The following is a 19,649-nucleotide window of genomic DNA, read 5'->3' on the forward strand; positions in this document are numbered from 1 at the left end:
CATTTTTAGTCTCATTTATTGGAAATGTTATTCTATCTTGAAAAATAAACTTATTCATAAAAAAAAAACGAGGCCTTATGTTCCTAGAGGTTCACCTTTACAGTTATACTCTTAAAAAGTGTTGACACTTTGATGGATTCCCTTTTCCATTAAAGCTTCCACCTCGTTAAAGTGATTGAGATTTGAGAATGATAAAAGAATATCAGCTTTGGAAGTCACATGGATTTTTCGCCTTTTCCATTATATGTCTCATGGGAATTTATTTTCTTTCTTCTTTAATTTTCCTTTTGAAGTGTCATTGTATATGTGCAAGGACACATTTTTTATTCCTTGTAGTTTTTTATCGAAGAAGTTATTATATTCAAGAGTCTTGTGGTACAGTTTTAGTAAAATGGAACTACTTATGAGTTATGAATGAAGTTATCAAAGCCTTATATGGATTATATGGAGAATTTTGAAATATTTAGTTAGTCACATATGGCTTACGTAAAATGATTAGTTATCATTATTTCACCGTTGTTAACCATTATCAGTTTGAGCAGCTATCTTGGTGTTGCTCCTTTATTATGTTTCTTTTTTGCTTCATTTGGTAGTTTTTAATTGAAAACACCAATTTAGGTGTGTAGTTTGAAGTGATCAATATCTTTTTTTATTAAGTTTTCATATTATTTATTGTTGCTGCTAAAAGTTCCAGTTAGATGTGTTATTCTATTGATTAACTTCCGGGCATTACTCTGCAGGGATATTCTTTGAGACTATTCCCAAGTTAAGACGGCAAAATTCAGAGACCCTTTGAGCTCAATATATCAATAGCAAAGAACTCAGGCAGGCTTCTTCATCCTCTGTTGTAAAACTGTGCTTTTTTACACTATATTGGAATATTTGCTGTTAATGTGTTTTCCCCTGAATCAATATTATCAAAATTATATAAGAAGATCATGGAGTTAGGACCTGGGGTGGTCTTATTTTTCTGATTGTCGGTGTATTTTTTATTCAAGAATTTGTGTAGGGACATGGAATGTTGGAGGAAAATTATCAGCAGATGACCTGGATATAAGTGATTGGTTAAATATGAACCAACCTGCAGATATCTATTTATACATTTTCTTTAACGCCAACGACTAACATCCTCATTGCGAATTGCTAGAGACATAAATGCATATTTAGGTGACATTTACTGCACTCTTCGTCTATTTTTTGGTTTTGCTGTTTCCTTAATTTCATTTCAAAAATGTAAAATGCATATTAAGCTTCTTTAAGGTCTATTTAATTAAGATATTCTACTGCGTGATTTATGGCAATACAACTCTTCATTTCCCAAGTTTCAGGACGATTTCACCTTATGGTTAAGCACTTAAGCATTATTAAAACAAATTTTCAATAAGCTCACTTGAACTTACGACTTCCATAGTTATGTTCTCAAAACTAGCTGAAAAGTCAGCAAAAATAAAGTTGTTAAATGTGTGAAAAAGAATGTTAGGTTTGCAGCGATAATGAAGAAGTGGATTGAAGAACTCCAGGGTCAGCCATGGTCCAGAAAAGCCAAGTCTAACGACAAACCCGCTTTCAACTAGGCTTTGAATAAAACTGCTGGACATGTACTCCATTTCTTTTCTCTTGCTATTTCCCCACATTTTATATTTTTGCTTTATAGTGTGTTTAATTTGCAATTGGAATGGGAAAAGTGTTTGATGGAGTGAGTATACAGTAGTTGTCCATATATTATAAATAAACCTTTTTATGTTTTTAGGATAACTAACAAAAAGGAAAGAACAACTCTTAAAATTTATATGTTATTCCTCATTCTCGACTGGAGTTCAAGATGAAAAATGATATACTTGAGATGGATCATTGGGAGTGTTCAGTCTGTGTAACCGGTACCTCATTTACAATTTGAACCATTTTATTTCTGAGTTCATGATGCTAGAATTACAGAAGGAAAAGGGAGCTAAATAACTAGAGAGCAAATTCGGTCCTTATGGCGCTACTATTCATTAGATTGAATAAATAGAGAAGCAAAAAATCTCCCTAACTCATGAGGTGAAAGTGAGATACTTAGGTTCATCATTTTGCTGATGATCGTCACAAAGACGGTCAAATTGGGATGATCTGGATCACATAATTAGCAAACAACTTCTGAAACTGTCACCATTATGGCTTTGCCTCATCTCTTTCTCCTTGAATAGTGTGTGATTTTTTATGTTTAATTTTCTGGTGCTGGTCGATCTGTATTTGTTGCCTCAAGTGGCATTCCCTTCAGGATGGTTGTACTTCAAGAATCAGACATTAAACTAGGAAACCAAATACATCTGAGTTGACTATATCTATGTGAGTCAGAAGGGGTGAGAAAGCAAGGAAGGTCCTTTCTTGGCTTGGTATCAAATGCATGTATATTTTTACTACTTTCTATTCTTTCACTTGGCCTGTCATCTGCTGGATGTGTTTTTCGCTTTTGTGTAAAAGCATATTTGGGGTGATCACACAAACTTCTTTTTCTACTATTTCAATATATTCTGAGATCCATTGTCTCTAAGATATCTTCTTTTACTGCTTAAATTCTCGAACTGAAGGCCCTAAACCCTAAACCTCACTTTGAATAACACGAATTAATCAAGGATCTGATCTGTTGGCAATGCCTAAGTATTTTTGTTCCAGGCCTACAACAGATGACACCCATTAGAAGGGGAGCTCACCAACCTGGAGAAAGAAACAATGAAAGCAACTGATGTAACAGAACATTGTCCAAATTTCACCTCATAATCTCACATATATATTAGAGTTTCCTAACTTATGGGAGTATCATAGGTATTCAATCAAGTTCCTTTCTTAATGAACTTTGGCTTGTGGAATGGTTCTATCTATTTGATAATCGTTGAACTTGTGACTTTATTTGTAGCTTAATTTGGGGTTGTGTGATGTGCGGAAGATGAGATTTTGGAAGATGCCTGAAGTGAGCATTATGTCTAATAACTAGGCCTATGGCAAGAAAGTTTGCATTGAGAAGGTACAAGAAGGTTCAAACTGCAGGTCTGGAGATTCGGGAACCTTATTTGGTGATACCACCACCATGCAAGTCCATGAGAGTATCAATGCACAACATGTCTCAAACATCACTCTTCCCTTAAAATCTAAAAGTCTTGGCCCAGACGCTTCTACCCCACCCCTTTCTTTGTTATCCAAGCATCAACAGAGGGTTGACCCAGGAGTTATGCAGGATCATTATTTTGGGTCTGCTATGAATGCATCGGGAGTTCCCCCTTCTGGGAGGGAGCTTATGGTCTCATACACTGACCCAATTAGTGGTAGTATGTCTTTGCTTCATGGAAAAAGAGAAAATCAAGATGCTCCACTTACACCCTCCTCAAAAAGAGCAAGACAAACACCTGTGGGTCTTGATGGAGTACCGTGGCAGCATCTTGGGTCACAACTGGATAGTCTTTCTGATATAAGTTGGAATAGTCCAGGGCTACACCTACATGTCAACCCAAGAGGAGTATAGCACGGGAGCACTGGGGTTCAAAAGTATCCTAAAAAAGTTTTGGAAATGGTACCAAATCAGGATGCCAGTGTGTCTTTGTTTAGTTTGGATTGCTACGGAAGTAGATATATATGGTGTCAAGGATGAACTGATTAAAGCAAAAAATTTGGATAGGACAGAGATTGAGAGGATTAGAAACGATTCAAACATTTTGGAGGCAAAAACAGCCATTTGGATACTTAGCAGTCACGACTGCAGCAACGGCTACCACAACATCCACTGATGAGATCACATATTTCGCAGATGCAGTGGCATAATCTTGGTTAACTGGTTGACAATGATCCAAGAAAAGAAGACTAGCTTTCCAAGAGAAAGCTAGTCGCGAGTCCCCGGGTTTTACGCTATACCCGCGTGGTTCATCTCTATATCATCAAAGTCAGGAGAATTTTCAAGTGGCTCATTTGGATAGCAATTTAATGTTGTTGCATCAACCACCACCTTTGGGTCCTCACAAAAGGAAAAAGTAGGTGGCATTTCAGGAACTACAGTTGGTGGGCCACCATTTGTGACTTCAAGCCCAAGTGATTCCATGCAACGACAGCATCAGGAGACAATGGCCATGAAGTGGAGATCAAATTCCTTTCCTAGAACCCCCGCCATGAGTGGAGTTGGTTCTCCCTGCAGTGTTGGTAACATGATCGTTCGAATGAATGCAAGTAACCCTTCAATAAGTGCCCAGCCTTTGGCTGATCAAATTATTCTTGAGAGGTTCTCAAAGATTGAAATGGTTACCCAGAGGTATGACAAAATACTACCACATCATAGCTATCAATATTACCTATTGGAAATGTTAAAGTTTTTACTAGCCTCCTATTTTATTTAAGTGAATAATGTCATATGTATTTAACATGGCTGGCATCCACTACTAGATAGATCCAACCTGTATGATCTTCTCGGTCAGAGTTTTGCTAGTTATTAGATTTTTCATACAATTGACCTTCTTTCCCAGCATGCAATAGAGCGGTATAGACTGAATGTTTAGGATCACTTGATCATATTTACTTCTAGGTTAGTGAAAGGTTCTCAGGGATGTCTATCAAATGTGGTGTCACATTTTTTTGTGCTAGTGTGGCTAAGCACTTGTCACTGTATATGTATTTTAGCATTGGCAAGATGTCCATATTAATTCTTTCTGACTCGTGTCTGTACTTTGCTGATAAGTTAAAATCTTAAAACTATACCGAGTTAACAACATGATTATAATCATCTCCTGATTCTGATATCAATGGGGTTACTTTTGCAGGTACAAACTTAACCACAAAAAGAATAAGGTTGATGACTACCCTGTAAGGAAACCAATGTCATATTCAACCCAATTGCTCTCATCTCATCTTTCCAATGCACTAATTAATGAGGAACTTAAAGACCTAGACAACCCAAATCCAATGTCTAAGTCACTTATAGGTGGGAGCAGCATGAATGTTTGTAAGACACGAGCATTAACATTCTTGCAGACATAAAGGAGAGTACAAGGTTTGTTGTGCTTTTGGCTAGCTAATGCTTCAATTTTATTCCCATTAAGACCATTTTCCTTTTGACTCCAACTTCGAACACTACAGGAAATGTTCCCAAGGCAAGGAACAGACTCATGATGTCCGAAAAGCAGAATGATGGCACAGTAGCAATACAGTATGGAGTTATAGATGATAATGATTTTCAATTTCTAAAGGATCATATGCCTACATTACCAAATATAGTGAGTTTCCTTTACAAATTAAATATAGTGTTTCCTGACGTCCCTCACGACATAGACTCACTATTTTATTCTCCCTGTCACATCAGTACTATGCAAATTTGCTCGGGGCGCAATTCATTTCACTGGTAAGTGTATATTTTATTAAGGATGCAAACATTTCCATTCTTTTCCTTCAATCATGTGTTCTATTTGCATTTTATTTTCTATGACTACTTTGTTTTTGTAGATGATACGTGAAGGATATCAACATACCGATGATCAAGTCCGACCAAAACCAACAGCCAGTCTCGCCTCTAATACTCAATCCAATGCTTCTACCGTCCCTTCAAGTAGCATGACAACTAAGATGCAGCAGTACCCATAAACTAATACGGTCAGCCCTTTTTTCTCTTACCATGTATATCACCATTTTCTTTAATTTGCTGCCATGTATTTGAGATACACACATAAATTTTTTTGTTTAAATATTCAAAATTTTTGTTGTCTACGTTCTACAGCACATGGCATCATGCAAACCAACATTGCGAAATACCAGAGCCACTGTCCTCGGTTAAATAGAAGCAATTACTCAAGACTACCTCTCCAGTTCAGGCTCATCGAGCGTGCCCAATTTACCTAAGGATACTGATTTCAGTGAATAACATTACATAGATTCTTTTGATGCACTAACCTTTTATCTTTGTCGTTGGCAACGTGCACTTGCTAGGATGAGAGGCTCAAAGTACATGTTATTTGGAGCTATACTTAAAAGTTTATTGCTTAGGTATGTCCGGAAATCAAATAGGAATGGAGTTCCATTCAATTCAAAATTTAAACGGATGCCAGTGTGTCTGCTCATACATAATGTCAATTGTAAGTGTGCTCACCCAAATATGTTTACACTTTTTGGCAAGTTTTGTTTAACATTGCGTGCATAACACGTGCATCTTGCTAGTATATATAGGGGAGGGATCAATATACCATGGTTTTCATACCATGGTTTATACCATGGCCCACAACTTCACCCACAAGATGAACTAGAACCTAATTTTTTGTGGATATGTCCAACAAACCTTGAAGATCACCTCTACAAAATTTCAGCTCATTTGATGATGATTAACAATGTCAAAAGATGATTGCAAAATCGAAAAATTGGGGTCGTTAAAAAAAATTTAAAGTTGTCAACAATTTTTAATTAGGTTAGAGATTTCCAAATGAGCCGAATTTTTGTGGAAAATTTATCCATAGTTAGGAGATCATATCCACAAAATATTAGTTTTTAACTCATCTTGTAAAGGGGTGTGGTATAAACCATGGTAAACGGATCCCTCCCCACATATATATATATCGAGCAGGTTCCGTTTACCATACTTTTTATACCATTTTTTTTCTTTTTTTTTCCCCAAATTAAGCTAGGGTTAGGCAGACCCTCACTTGTATTGATTTAACTATTTCGTACATAGATTTGCCCACTTGCGTCGTCATTTACAATACATTGTAATCTATGATCTAAAGGGGGAACAAAATGTACAACAGAACTAGATGTGTCATGAAGAGAAGCTAGATAGTCCGCAGCTCGGTTCACTTCTCTATAAGCATGAGAGAAGGATATATAAGTGAATCTGTCTCTTTTCATCTCTATAGCTTTAAGCATGTCAAGACAGAACCAAGGAGGTTTCTCTAGCTTGTTGATTGCATTCACAGCTCTCAATGAGTCAGACTCGACCTCCACTTCCTTGTAACCTTCATCGAGACATCTTTGTAGGCATATGTCGATAGCTTTGATTTCCTGGAACATCACCGACAGCAAGCCTCCACTGCCACTGAACCCAGCTACCACTTGTCCCTCTTTGTCTCTTATAATCCCTCCTTGGCCCGCACCGTTACTGCTCAAGGCTCCGTCTATGTTTGGTTTCACTCGGTTGCCACTTGGAGGTCTCCAAACACATTCAGTTTGCCTTTGCTTCTTGTATTTGGTTTCAAGGTTGAGTCGCTGAAATAGGTTCCTTGCTCTGACCGTATCATCCATTTCTGGTCTTAGGACTTGCAAATAATTCCTTGTATCTCTGACCAATTTCTCGTATATCCTCTTCGCTGGTTTGGTAGAGTGCTGAAATCTGCGTTCATTCCTTTCCCGCCAAATATAGGCTGCAGCAGCGCAGAAAAAAACCTTGTATACCTCTCCCACATCTGCCTGTTTGCATAGCCGCAGAATCGACGACCACTCCCTGTTAGCTATTCTGCTATCAGTGACAATACCAAGAAGTCGTTTGACTCTAGAGATGATCTCCTTGGAATACGGACACTCAAAGAACAGATGTCCTGAAAATTCCCGGCTGTTATTACATAAGCAACAAGATGAAGAAAGTAGGATTTTTCTTTGCACCAATCTGTCTTGAGTCGGAAACTTTGCGAAAATAGCTGCCATATAGTGAATGAGTGTCTCGATAACACCCACTTACCCCATGCCAACTTGTGCCATCTTTTCTTGTCCTTGACTGGTGAGAGGGCCTGATAAACACTGTGTGATGTAAACAACCCCCTTGGGTGAGGCGTCCACACTACCTGATCCTGTGCAAGATGGGTATTGATGTCCACTACTCTAATAACCTCCCGTAAGGTGTGAGACTGCATCAGGTTGACCGCGTCATTCCACTCTCCATTGGAAATGATGATACTCACCTTTGCATTCAGAGGAAAGTCCCATTCTGCCTTTGCTTCAGCGTCTTCGATCAGAGGTGATCTTTCACACCATATGTCATGCCAAAACAGTGTTTCTTCCCCTTTTGCAATTGAATATTTGACAAATTTCTTGGCTGTGGTTCTACTGTTCAAGATACTTCACCATGTCCAAGAACAGTCTCTGGGGACTTGCATAGTCCAAAAGTAGTTGGATTTGATGTGTTGCTTCCATATCCAATCTACCCAGATGGATTCTGCTTTCGTGACTAGTTTGAAAATCAGCCCACAATGTGCTCCCACATTCCATCTATGGGTATTCATCACTCCCAATCCACCTTCCTCCTGTGATTGACAAACTATACTCCAGCTTGCCTGGTGCAGTCCTCTCCTATTATTCGTACCAGTCCATAAGAATTTAGCACAGATACTTTCCACTTGCTCGAGTACTGTCTTGGGAAGAATGAAGGTTCGTGCCCAATATGTGTGGAAGGACAGCAGGATGGACTTTATTAACTGTAATCTACCCGCATACGATAAGACCCATGCTTTCCAATTAGAAATCTTCTGAGTAATCTTCTCTATCAAGGGTTGACATTCCTTGATGCCCAGGTGATAAACTTAAAATTGATAGTTTACCTACGAAATGAACGATGAACTCAAAACGTAAGTAAACTAAAACTATTTATGATGCTAGATTGCTTATCAAAGTCTCTACTCTCAATTCTATCAAAATAGAGTGGAGTAACAAATTCGTTCCACTCTTAGTTCTCTAGCATGGAGTGTTTTCTAATCTAATTAATCAGTCTTAAGTCTAATGAGAGCTTTACGAAGGGTGTTATACTACGATACAATATGAAATTGATTATGTTGAATTTAAACTACGAATGCTATGGAAATATGGTTGTTTTTGAATCTAGATAAAAGATTAGAGGGGAATTGAATCCACCTCGAATCCAACTTAATAACCTAGCATAGATTCTTGTATCTCAATTCTTACGTTCTTATGGCAAGAATTTCGAGTTCTAATCCCTAGTGTTCATGGCATTTCTACCAAATACTAACTAGCATGTGAGGTCGTCCACCCATTCTCATGGCGAATCACAACCTTCTAGAGTGGAATAGATTCTACAACGCTACTACACTATACCACTAAGTTTTTATCAAAGCTTCATCAACCCCTCTAATGGAGGTTTTAGCCTTTAGTCATCAACCCATCATTTCCCATTGAATTATAACTACTCATCATATTAAAATTCTAACTTAACTAATTTAACTAATAATGTTTCAATCTACTTAAACTACGAAATGATAATCAACAAGAATTAGAACTAGATCTATAAATTGAAATGACAAAAATCAAAATTGACAAAATAACTATTTTATTTATCTAATCAATTAAGAACAATGATTCAAAGACTTAATCTAAAACAAGAATTGAAAATGGAACTTAAACTTAATTACTCTACTGAAAACTAGATCTAGAATTCTATATAGTTTTAGGTCTAACTAGCTACCATTAACAAAGAGTCAAGCTCTTGTTTTTATACTTTCAGATCCAAAAATCGTGCATGGGCTTGGAGCCATGTTTTGGGCCAGAGAATCAGGCCCAAAACCTAATTCTTTCAGTCCAACAAGGCCTCTTCAGCTACAGTTAACTTCAACAGACTTTTCGTCCACTTCTGCTCCTCTGATTGGGTCAAGGCTTAGACCATTGGAAAGCTCCTTCCGAGCCGGTCGTTTTGACATAAGGTAGGCCCAATTCTGAGGTCTGAGTCCAAAGATACGGCCTTTAGAAATTCTACTGACTTTGTGTGCTATTTCTGCCCGCGTCGACTTTTCAGCTTTTGACCAGGCTTTAGAAAGGCTTTGTCTTCTTGAATCTTAGCCTTTAATCACCGAACTCCTTAGCAACCGACCTTTGCTCCTTTATCTCGCTAAAGTGGCACATTTCTGCACATAATGGACTTTGAAGCTTGAAATGCATAAAAACACGTAATCAGTACTAACTCTTAATTATTACTCACATAATTGGTCTAAAAGTATGATGGTTAAGGGGTTAAAACTACAGTTTTGGGCTCTTATCACCAGGTGAGCAGAGATAAGTGGAAGACCAAGATATTTCACCAACTCAACCTCTAAAATGGTGGCCAGAGCAATAGCTTCTTGATCATTAAGTCCTCCCACAAGAAGTGATGTCTTGTGCTTATTGATCTGTAACCCAGTTGCACTTCCGAAGATGTCCAGACATTCCTTCATGGCTTGTATGGAGGCAGTCTCTCCCTTGCAGAACATAAGAACGTCATCATCAAAAGCTAGGTGGGAGATTTTCACTTTCTTACATTTGGAATGGTACTGGATATCTCTACTGTTGAGCTTTTCCTTGATCACACAACTGAGAATCTCCATAACTAGCACAAAAAGATACGGAGATAAGGGGTCTCCTTGTCTGACTCCTCTGCCTCCATTAAAATATCCTTCCGGTGCACCATTTATCATGACAGAATAAGAAGGAGAGGATATGCACATGTCTATCCACTGATACATGTTGTCCGTGAAATCGAAGGTCCTGATCATTGCCTTTATAGACTCCCAACTGACCATATCATATGCCTTCCTTATGTCCACCTTAATGGTACATTGAGGAGTGTCGTGCTTCCTGTCATATCCTCGGAGAAGCTTATGCGACAGAAGAATATTATCCTGTATGGATCTGCCAGGAATGAAAGCTGATTGGTTAGACTGCACTAACACGTCAATAACTATCTTAATCCTATTTGCAATAACCTTAGAAATACATTTGTATATAGTGTTACACAAGGCTATCGGTCTAAAGTCTTCAACTTTTGTGAGATTGTTGACTTTAGGGATAAGACATAAAAAAGTGGCGTTAACTCCTCTAGGAAACTTGTAGAATTTGAAAGCATTAAGAATAGCAAGTGAGAAATCATGACCGACTACTTCCCAAAGCACTTCTTAAAGAAGATAGGAGTGAACCCGTCTGGCCCTAGGGCTGTGTTCTCTTTCATCTCAAATAGAGCAGTTTTTACTTCTGCTACAGTAACTTCCGCTTCCATGATGGCCTTCATGTGGTTAGAGATTGTATTTCGACTTGGTACCGAAGAAGTTCGTGATCACTTATCTCCTCTCGCCCAGTTCCCGTATAGGCCAGTGTAATACTCAATAATAGTCTTGATCACCTCTGCCTGTCCTGTGATAGCATTCCCTTGAGGATTCTGGATAGCCCAAATCCCTATTCTAGCCTTCCTTTCTTCAATGGATTTAAAAAAAAATGATGTACATTTGTCTCCTTCTAGCATCCATTCACTGTCTTGCTTACATTTAATCTCCGAGATTTCAATACCTGCTAATTCACTGTATCTCTGTAGAGCTTCATGTTCCTTCTGTCCCAACCAAGGGTCCAAAGGCTTAGATTGGAGCTGCCTTTGAATATCATATAGGTTCTCTCTGGCCTGCTGAACTCTTCCACGGATGTTTGAAAAGTTATTCCTTGCCCACGGCTTCAATCTTTCCTTTAGGAGCTTTAATTTTTGCATCAGCACATACATAGGATTGGAGACAATACTACTCGTCCACACTTCTTGGAGGATAGTGTGGAACTGCGGCTGTTCAAGCCAAAAGTTCTTGAACCTGAAAGGTGTCGCCCTCCTCTCGAAATCATTCCAAAAGAGAAGAATCGGCGAGTGGTCAGAGACTCCGTGGGGCAGAAATTTTTCCATGGAATTTGCAAATTCATCTTCCCATAGACTATTAACCATACATCGGTCAATTTTGGTCATTATTCTGCCTTTTCCCTCCACTTTATTGTTCCATGTGTAAAAAAACCCATTGAATCTCAAATCGGATAATTCTGTTTTGTGCAAACAGTCTACAAATTCCTCTGCTTCTCTAGGATGCATTGGACTCCCACCCATTCTTTCTTCCACTTTGGTGATGTTGTTAAAGTCTCCTGCTGTACACCAAGGCAAATTCACTGAGCTTTTGATGATAATTAAGTCTCTCCATAGCTGCATCCTGAGGTTTTTGGTATTTCTGGCATACACTGCAGTTAAAAGGAACTCTTCATTGGTAGGTTTGAATCTCCCCTTGCAGTGAATGTACTGGTCCGATTCCGATATCTTATTCAATTCCATCAATATAGGGTCCCAGCATATCCAAATATGCCCCGAAGGATCCTTATTGTAATTATTCATATGCTCCCATAGCGGACAACAAGTGGTCCTAATGAGATCATATTTATCTTGCCTGACTTTGGTTTCAAGCAAGCAAAAAACACTAAGCTTCTTCTCTATTCTAACCTTATTTATTTCTCTCGCTTTTGCAACCTCGTTTGCACCTCGCACATTCCAGAAACACATAGGAGTCCTCATTGATGATTCCTATTTTTGGAGCCTCGAGGTCTGCCCCTGTTCTTCTTGCCACTGTTGCAACTCCTTGGGTTCAAGTCCTTCTGTTTACTGACATCAGGCCCTCTTCTACCACATTGTTTCCCCAATCTTGTTGTAACTCCGTACAATATTTCCACATTCGGAGTAACAGGGTCAGCCACTGCCACCTCCTCAAGCTGAATACGATCATGGAAATGCTTCGTCTCGACTTCAGAAGCTTCCGACTTCGCTGAGTTTATATATCACATCAATCAACAGATGGAATCTGCCTGATTCCAGATTGTATAGGGCTCTATCCTCAGTGTCCATGCATGAATCGAGTGGTTCAGAGAGAGTTAATTCATAATTGATAATGTCTAGATTCATCCCATCCCTTCTGCATCCCTGTTGGGCCATTACTTTCGATCTAGGGACTCCTTTTGTGTCGGTTCCTAATGTTTCTCCATTCACTTCAGTTGCGGTCTGAGTATCGTCCGCTTGCCCATACTGATTCTCCTCTACTTGTTGCTGCCTTTCAGGAGCTGTGCTATTAGAGATTGGTAGTGGTCTAGGTCTCCATTCCTGTGCTCTCTTATTTCTCTTCAGTCTCCTTTTTTGGTTCTTCGACATTCTTCCCCTGTCCTCCTGAGGTTCCTACTCTACTAGACCTTTCCCTCTATCATTTGTTGAGTTTCCGTTCTCTGTAGAATCTTGTGCCACTGAGTCGTTCCCTTTTGCGGCATTCCTACACTCAGCAACTAAGTGTCCTACCAACTTGCAGTGGTTGCAGAACTTAGGAATTGATCCGAACTAAATGTTCTGCCAGAATTCAATCCCTAGTTCAGGCACTTCCACAAATATTTGGTCCGGAATTGGATTGGCTAGGTTGATATCAACCAGCACACTAGGATAATATCCCTTATTCCTTTCCAGAGAGTTCAGATCAACAGGGATTGGACTACCAAGTCCTCTTCCCATACTCATGAGTATTTCCACTTCCCAATACTCAAAAGGCAACCCTGGGAATTTAACCCAAACAAACGCAGAAGTTTGTCGATGAGTTTCTATATTAAAATTCGGTGTCCACTTAGTGAATCTAACCAATTGGCTCTGCACATACCAAGGACCACAACTAAAAACCCTATTATAGTCCTCCTCATTAGAGAATCTGAACAAAACATATCCTTTCCCCAAAGGTGAGAGCTTGAATGTTGTAGACAGTCCCCATTCAGAGCTGACTACCACTCTAATGGTTTCTAAGTTCAGAGTTTTAGCTTCCAGCCTAGCAATTAAAGTAAACTTGTAGGCTTCAATGCCTTTTTCCACTGCATCTCGAGAAAGTTTAATAGCCGGTTTATCACCTATGCTTGGGAGAGGGAAGAGCTGTGATGTCTATTGTTTGTTTCATCCTACCTCGAGCTATATCAGCATACGATTCCTTGTTAGACACAGAACTATTTCTAAGTGCGCCTTGTCTAGATGTTTCCACTCCGACAGCCTCAGACGGTCTAGTAAACCTCACTTGATGTCTATCACTACCAAGACCAAATGGAACCGAAGCCATAGAGCTCAGAGAATCCTGACAACAAACAAGAGCTTGTTTTTTCCTCCTGTGAACTCACACTGTATCCAGTGGAGGGTTTTACCAACAGAAGGAAGAGAGGATGGTAACAAAAGAGATGTGCTTCCACTATTGAACGCTCACTGTTGGCAGTGACGGATTTTACCAAAAGTGGAAACAAAAGGCGCTAAACTAGATAAGAAACTTTTGAAGAAAGGTTTTATTTCCTATTTTCGGTAAGAAAAGAGGGTATAGGATCAGAGAGCCACTTATGTTATCTCACTACCTGTCTCTCCTAAAGCTGTCCCCATTGAATTAATATATTTTTTAGGTTCTATGAGGGTCCCCATTGAATTAATATACTTTTTATACCATAGTTTATACCATGCCCCACAACTTTACCTATAATATGAATTATAACCTAGCTTTTTGTGGATGTGTTCAACTAACTATGAAGATCACCTTTATAAAATTTCACCTCATTTGATAACGTTTAACTATGTCAAAAGATGATTGCAAAATCAAAAATCTGAACCGTTAAACAAAATTCAAAGTTTACAACAACTTTTAACTAGGTTAGAGATTTCCAAATGAGATAATTTTTTGTGGAGATGTTATCTATAGTTAGTAGATCATATCCACAAATTATTAACACTTAATTCATCTTTTAAAGGGGTGTGGTATAAACTATGGTATAAAAAGTATTGTAAATGGAACCTGCTCGTAAATTTATGTGTGTTTGGTGAAGAGTTTGGTATTATTATTGTTTTCTTGAACAATTATGTTAACTGAAATGTTGGCTAGTTGAATGAGTATATTTGTTTTGGGTGTATATTTTTTTGTTTTGACTACGGTATGGATACGTACTTCTATTGTTCATTTGGTTTGAGTATTGGATGCATAGAAACTAAAATTTGGTTTCAATTCACCATTATGCTAGTGGTTCTATGATTTTATTTGTATTGATAAGTGAACTATATGGATTATTGGTTTCAGGCTTGCTGAATTTTTCTAGAAGTAAGTGTATAGTCTACAAATTTGTATGATATGTGAGGAGCTATGGAATTTACATCATATATATATATATATATATATATATATATATTATTTTTTTTAGTTTCCTCTCACGCAAGTATGTGATCTTAATCATGGGAATCGGGTTTAAGTTTACAATACTGTACCTTCACGCTCGAGATTTGTTATTAGTATTAACCGTAAGTTTAGATATTTCCAGTTCTAAATCCCCTTATTTCTAGCCATAATACGTGTTGGTGTTTAACTTGTTTATTTGTCACTTTTACGCTACGTGTTTGGTGTGTAAGAGTAGTTACTAGAGGTTACTTGTTGGGTGCTTGGTTTTGTTAAACCAGAGGATTCAATTCAATTCAGTTTTATATTTACTTAATTGAATTCTAAAGAGATTACAATTGTTTATATAGAGGTTACAAAAAATAGAAACAAAACAGTCGGTGTGACTTGAGAAACACGAGGTGCATGGTGCGCTCTGTTTGTTCTGAAGAAAAGTGCGGGTCGCGCTCTAGCTATTGGACATCGGTCATGCCGGATGTGCAGGTCGCGCTCCATCATGCTTTATCTGAGCGCATGTCACGCTCTATACATGAAAAAGTATATACAACTTTCTACACTCCCCCCTCAAGTTGGTGCATAGATGTCAATCATGCCCAACTTGTCAACTGAGCTGTCAAACACCTTGTGAGATACACCTTTGGTAAGAACATCAGCTAATTGCTCCTCTGAGGTTACGAATGAAAAACAAATAACCTTCTTGTCAAGATTTTCTTTAATAAAATGACGATCAACATCCACATGCTTTGTTCGATCATGCTGAACTGGGTTATGTGCAATTTGAATGGCAACTTGATTATCACAATGTAAATCCATAGGCTTTTGAAGCTTGATGCCCAATTCCATCAAGACAGTATAGATCCATAATAATTCACATACTCCCTATGCCATACCTCAAAATTCAGCTTCTGCACTCGATCTGGCAACAACTTTCTTCTTCTTACTACGCCAAGTTACAAGATTTCCACCAACAAAAGTGAAATATCCTAATGTAGAACATCTATCAGTTTTATCACCAGCCCAATCTACATTTGTGTATCCGACAATGTCCAATACATCATACTTTCCAAACAGTAAACCTTTGCCAGGTGCCTTCTTCAAATACTTCAAGATACGAGACTGCATCCATATGTTCTTCACTAGGACAATGCATAAACTGACTAACAACACTCATAGCATAAGCAATATCAGGTCTAGTATGAGAGAGATAAATTAACCTTCCTACAAGACGCTGATACCTTCTTTTATCAGTAGGAACTTGATCATAATGAATGGCGAGTCCATGATTCATTTTAATGGGTGTCTCCATTGGTTTGCAATCCAACATTCCTGTTTCAGCAAGCAAATCTAGGACATACTTCCTCTGTGAGAGTGAAATCCCCTTTTTAGACCTTGCAACTTCAATACCCAAAAATACTTCAGTTGTCCTAGATCCTTCATTTCAAATTCTTCCAACAAATACTTCTGCAATTCATTTATTTCCTTCGGATCATCTCCTGTAACGATCATGTCATCAACATACATAATTAGAGCTGTAATCTTACCATCCTTGTGTTTGATAAACAAGGTATGGTCAAAATTGCTCTGTTTGTACCCAAAAACTCTCATTCACTGTGTAAGTCTTCCAAACTAAGCTCTTGGAGACTATTTCAGGCCATACAAAGCTTTCTTCAGTTTACATACCTTCCCAACATCTTTGGGATTGTTCTTCACACCTGGAGGCATATCCATGTATACTTCTTCCTCCAAATTCCCATTTAGGAATGCATTCTTCACATCAAGCTGGTGCAAGGGCCAATCTTTATTTGCTGCAAGTGAAATTAAAATTTGGACCGTATTGATTTTCGCCACAGGTGCGAAAGTCTCCTCATAATCAATTCCATAATGCTGTGTGTATCCCTTGGCAACCAATCTCGTCTTATATATATTAATAGTTCCATCTGCATTAAGCTTCATAGTAAACACCCAATGACATCCAACAGTCTTCATTCCAATAGGCATAACAACTACCTCCCATGTTACATTCTTTTGAAGGCTTCCATTTCTTCATTCATTGTTTTCTTCCATTTTGGATCTTTCAAAGCATCCTGCACGTTACTAGGAATAGATACAGTAGATAATTGATTTATGATAAGTGCATGTGACTTAAAAAGGCTATGATTAGACATAGAGTTAGCTATAGGATATTTGGCATTGGCTTTGATGTCTGGTTCATATTGTTTCTTAGGAACTCCCTTACTAGCTCTTTATGATTGTCTAGGTTCAAGACTTTATAACCCAACAGATTCATTAACGGTTATAGGAGGTACCTGAGGCGGATCATTCTGATCGAGATCTTCAGTTATTGATGTAGAAGGGGAAATGTCGTGTACTACAGTTTCAGATACATCTGACTAGTGTACTACAGTTTCAGATACATCCGGATCATGTGCTTCTGTCTCTACTGCTATAGGATTAATTTCTGCTTCAGGAACTTCAAATCGTTCTTCCAAGTGTTCCAATTCCCCAAAGACATTAGGATTCCCTTCACCATCACTCTCCCCCTAAAGGGAAGACTAGGAAACTCCCTTTGAGTAATACGGGTCGGATTCATGGAATGAGACATCAAGAGATATATGCATCTTGTCAATAAGTGGATCATAACACCTATACCCTTTCTGAAACTCGGCATAACCCACAAAAATACACTTCTTCTCATGAGGATCAAGTTTACTTCGTTCTGGTTGTGGAATATGGACATAAGCTATACATCCAAACACCCGAGGCTCCAAGTTAGGTATGGATGGGATGGACAAAAGTGTATGGAGTTTCTAATAAGGATTCTGGAACTCAATTACCCATGAGGGAGTACGGTTTATAACATAGGCTGCTAATTTCACTACTTCACCCCAATAGGATCGAGGTACATTCATGCCAAACAAGGAAGCACGAACAACTTCCAACAACTGCCTGTTCTTCCTTTCTGCTAAACCATTTTGTTGGGGGTTAATTGAGGCTTGATGACGAATTCCAATTGACCGACAAAATTCAGACATGAGGCCATTCACAAATTTGCCACCATTATTAGACTAAAAGACACTGATAGATTGTTGATACTGTGTCGCCACCATTTTGTAAAAAACAATAAACATCCCATACACATCATTTTTGTTTTTTAGTAATGACACCCAAGTCATGCGAGTGCAATCATCAATAAAAGTCACATAATAGCGAACTCCAGAAAATGAAGAAACTTTGGCAGGACCACAAACATCAGAGTGAATTTTCATAAAAGGAACAGGACATCTATTAATACTTAGTGAATAAGAAATATGGTGGCTCTTGGCTAGTTCACAAATGTCACAATGAAACTTCATAATCACTAACAACTGAAAATAACTGAGGTTGCAACCTCTTAAGATAACTAAACAAAAGATGACCTAACCGATGATGCCATAACCACACAACTTTTTTGCATTCTCAACCCGATTGACCTAATTAGCTTGCTCCAGAGAATTCTTCTGTTTCTCTCCAGTTTCTGTCAAATCCAGATAGTACAGTTTCCCCCTTCTAACACCATAACCAAGGACTTGTCGAGTCAGAATGTCCTGAAAAACACAGAAGGATGGATAGAACATCACAGTACATGCAAGTGTTAGAATGATTTGACAAACAGACAATAGATTATAAGCAAGAGATGGAACAACTAAGACAAATTCATGAGTGATGGTTTTAGATAACATAATAGAACCTTCTCCGCTAACCGGAGTTGGAGTACCATCTGTAGTAGAAACAGCGGTTTGAGGTAAAGTTCTAAGACTTTCCACAAGGCTATGGTCATTTGTCATATGGTCAGATGCACCTGAATCAATTATCCATGTACTATTCGAAATAACCTTACCATCCATACCTGATTGAGTTACATTAGCCGAAGCATGGTCTGGATGTCCATGTACAACATTAGTAATGGCAGCCTTACTTATATTCTTTCGTGGCCTCTTTGCGAAGTCCCACCAATCAGGATAGCCAATCACTTCATAACATCTCTCCTTGCTATGACCCAATTCTCTACAAACATTACACTTTTTATCTGCACAAGGATTGGATTTACCTTTAGGGTGGTGTGAAGGACTAGAGAAACCGGGTGGAGTAAATGTCTTGCTATGAACAGCCAAGACAGAGGATTCAGTTGATATAGAGCGCCCCATAGCCTGTTTCTCCGATTGCACCTTGCGAATGTAAGCATAGCTTTGCTCCAAGGAAAATTTAGGTTCCTTGTGAAGAATCCCTCCACGCACCTGATCATACTCCAAATCTAGTCCACACAAAAATATATGAACCCGCAATCTGGACATTGTTGACGTGTCATGGACTATATCTGCAATATTGTTATTCTGGGAGGTCACCCTTTGATCAATCTCTTGGAACATGGCCACCAATTCGTTGTAATAGGAAGAAATAGGTCTCCCATTCTGCTTCGCTTCAAAGCACTTCATATTCAATTAAAAAATTCGAGTTTCATCAGAGTCATCATAGAAGGTCTTCTCCACAGCCTCCCAAATGTCTTTTGCAGTAGGAAGACGAATATATTGACTCATAAGAGAAATCTCCATAAAATCAATAAGCTAACTTTTCAACTTTTCATTATTTGTTGCCCAAACTTCATATTCGGGAGAATTCATATCCGGTTCAACCTTTACGCCAGTCAAAAAACCAATATTTCACCTTGCTCCAATACACATC

At 38.5% G+C, this 19,649-nt stretch overlaps 2 protein-coding genes and 1 long non-coding RNA gene across 3 annotated transcripts; 1 reads left to right on the forward strand and 2 right to left on the reverse strand.

The window, feature by feature from the left end:
* The first annotated feature begins 4,161 nt into the window (after positions 1-4,161).
* LOC147492888 (uncharacterized) lies at positions 4,162-5,150 on the forward strand. Its single transcript, XR_015198687.1, has 3 exons — positions 4,162-4,276; positions 4,782-5,011; positions 5,098-5,150. It is a non-coding gene; the product is annotated as an uncharacterized LOC147492888 (long non-coding RNA).
* Positions 5,151-6,657: 1,507 nt separating this feature from the next.
* On the reverse strand, positions 6,658-10,981 carry LOC147492889 (uncharacterized). Its single transcript, XM_086567682.1, has 6 exons — positions 10,854-10,981; positions 9,981-10,665; positions 8,231-8,283; positions 7,896-8,040; positions 7,676-7,784; positions 6,658-7,535 (listed from the first exon to the last, which is right to left on the reverse strand). Exons 1-6 carry the CDS (start codon positions 10,979-10,981, stop codon positions 6,658-6,660), a joined length of 1,998 nt encoding a protein of 665 aa, XP_086423808.1.
* Positions 10,982-11,026: 45 nt separating this feature from the next.
* Positions 11,027-12,046, reverse strand: LOC147492890 (uncharacterized). Its single transcript, XM_086567683.1, has one exon. It carries the CDS (start codon positions 12,044-12,046, stop codon positions 11,027-11,029), a length of 1,020 nt encoding a protein of 339 aa, XP_086423809.1.
* Positions 12,047-19,649: the final 7,603 nt, after the last annotated feature.

The sequence above is a fragment of the Coptis chinensis genome, chromosome 6, assembly GCF_015680905.1.
Source record: "Coptis chinensis isolate HL-2020 chromosome 6, ASM1568090v1, whole genome shotgun sequence".
Taxonomy (NCBI): domain Eukaryota; kingdom Viridiplantae; phylum Streptophyta; class Magnoliopsida; order Ranunculales; family Ranunculaceae; genus Coptis; species Coptis chinensis.

What these genes read in the sequence shown, in the direction of transcription:
- LOC147492890 (XM_086567683.1), bottom strand. Translation starts at nt 12,046, where the DNA reads ATGGAATTGAATAAGATATCGGAATCGGACCAGTACATTCACTGCAAG.
- LOC147492889 (XM_086567682.1), bottom strand. Translation starts at nt 10,981, where the DNA reads ATGAAGGCCATCATGGAAGCGGAAGTTACTGTAGCAGAAGTAAAAACT. An exon ending in CACTTATCTCTGCTCACCTG is followed by an intron (nt 8,284 to 9,980) that starts GTGATAAGAGCC and finishes TACGAATAATAG; the next exon opens with GAGAGGACTGCACCAGGCAA. An exon ending in ATGGCACAAGTTGGCATGGG is followed by an intron (nt 7,536 to 7,675) that starts GTAAGTGGGTGT and finishes GGGAATTTTCAG; the next exon opens with GACATCTGTTCTTTGAGTGT.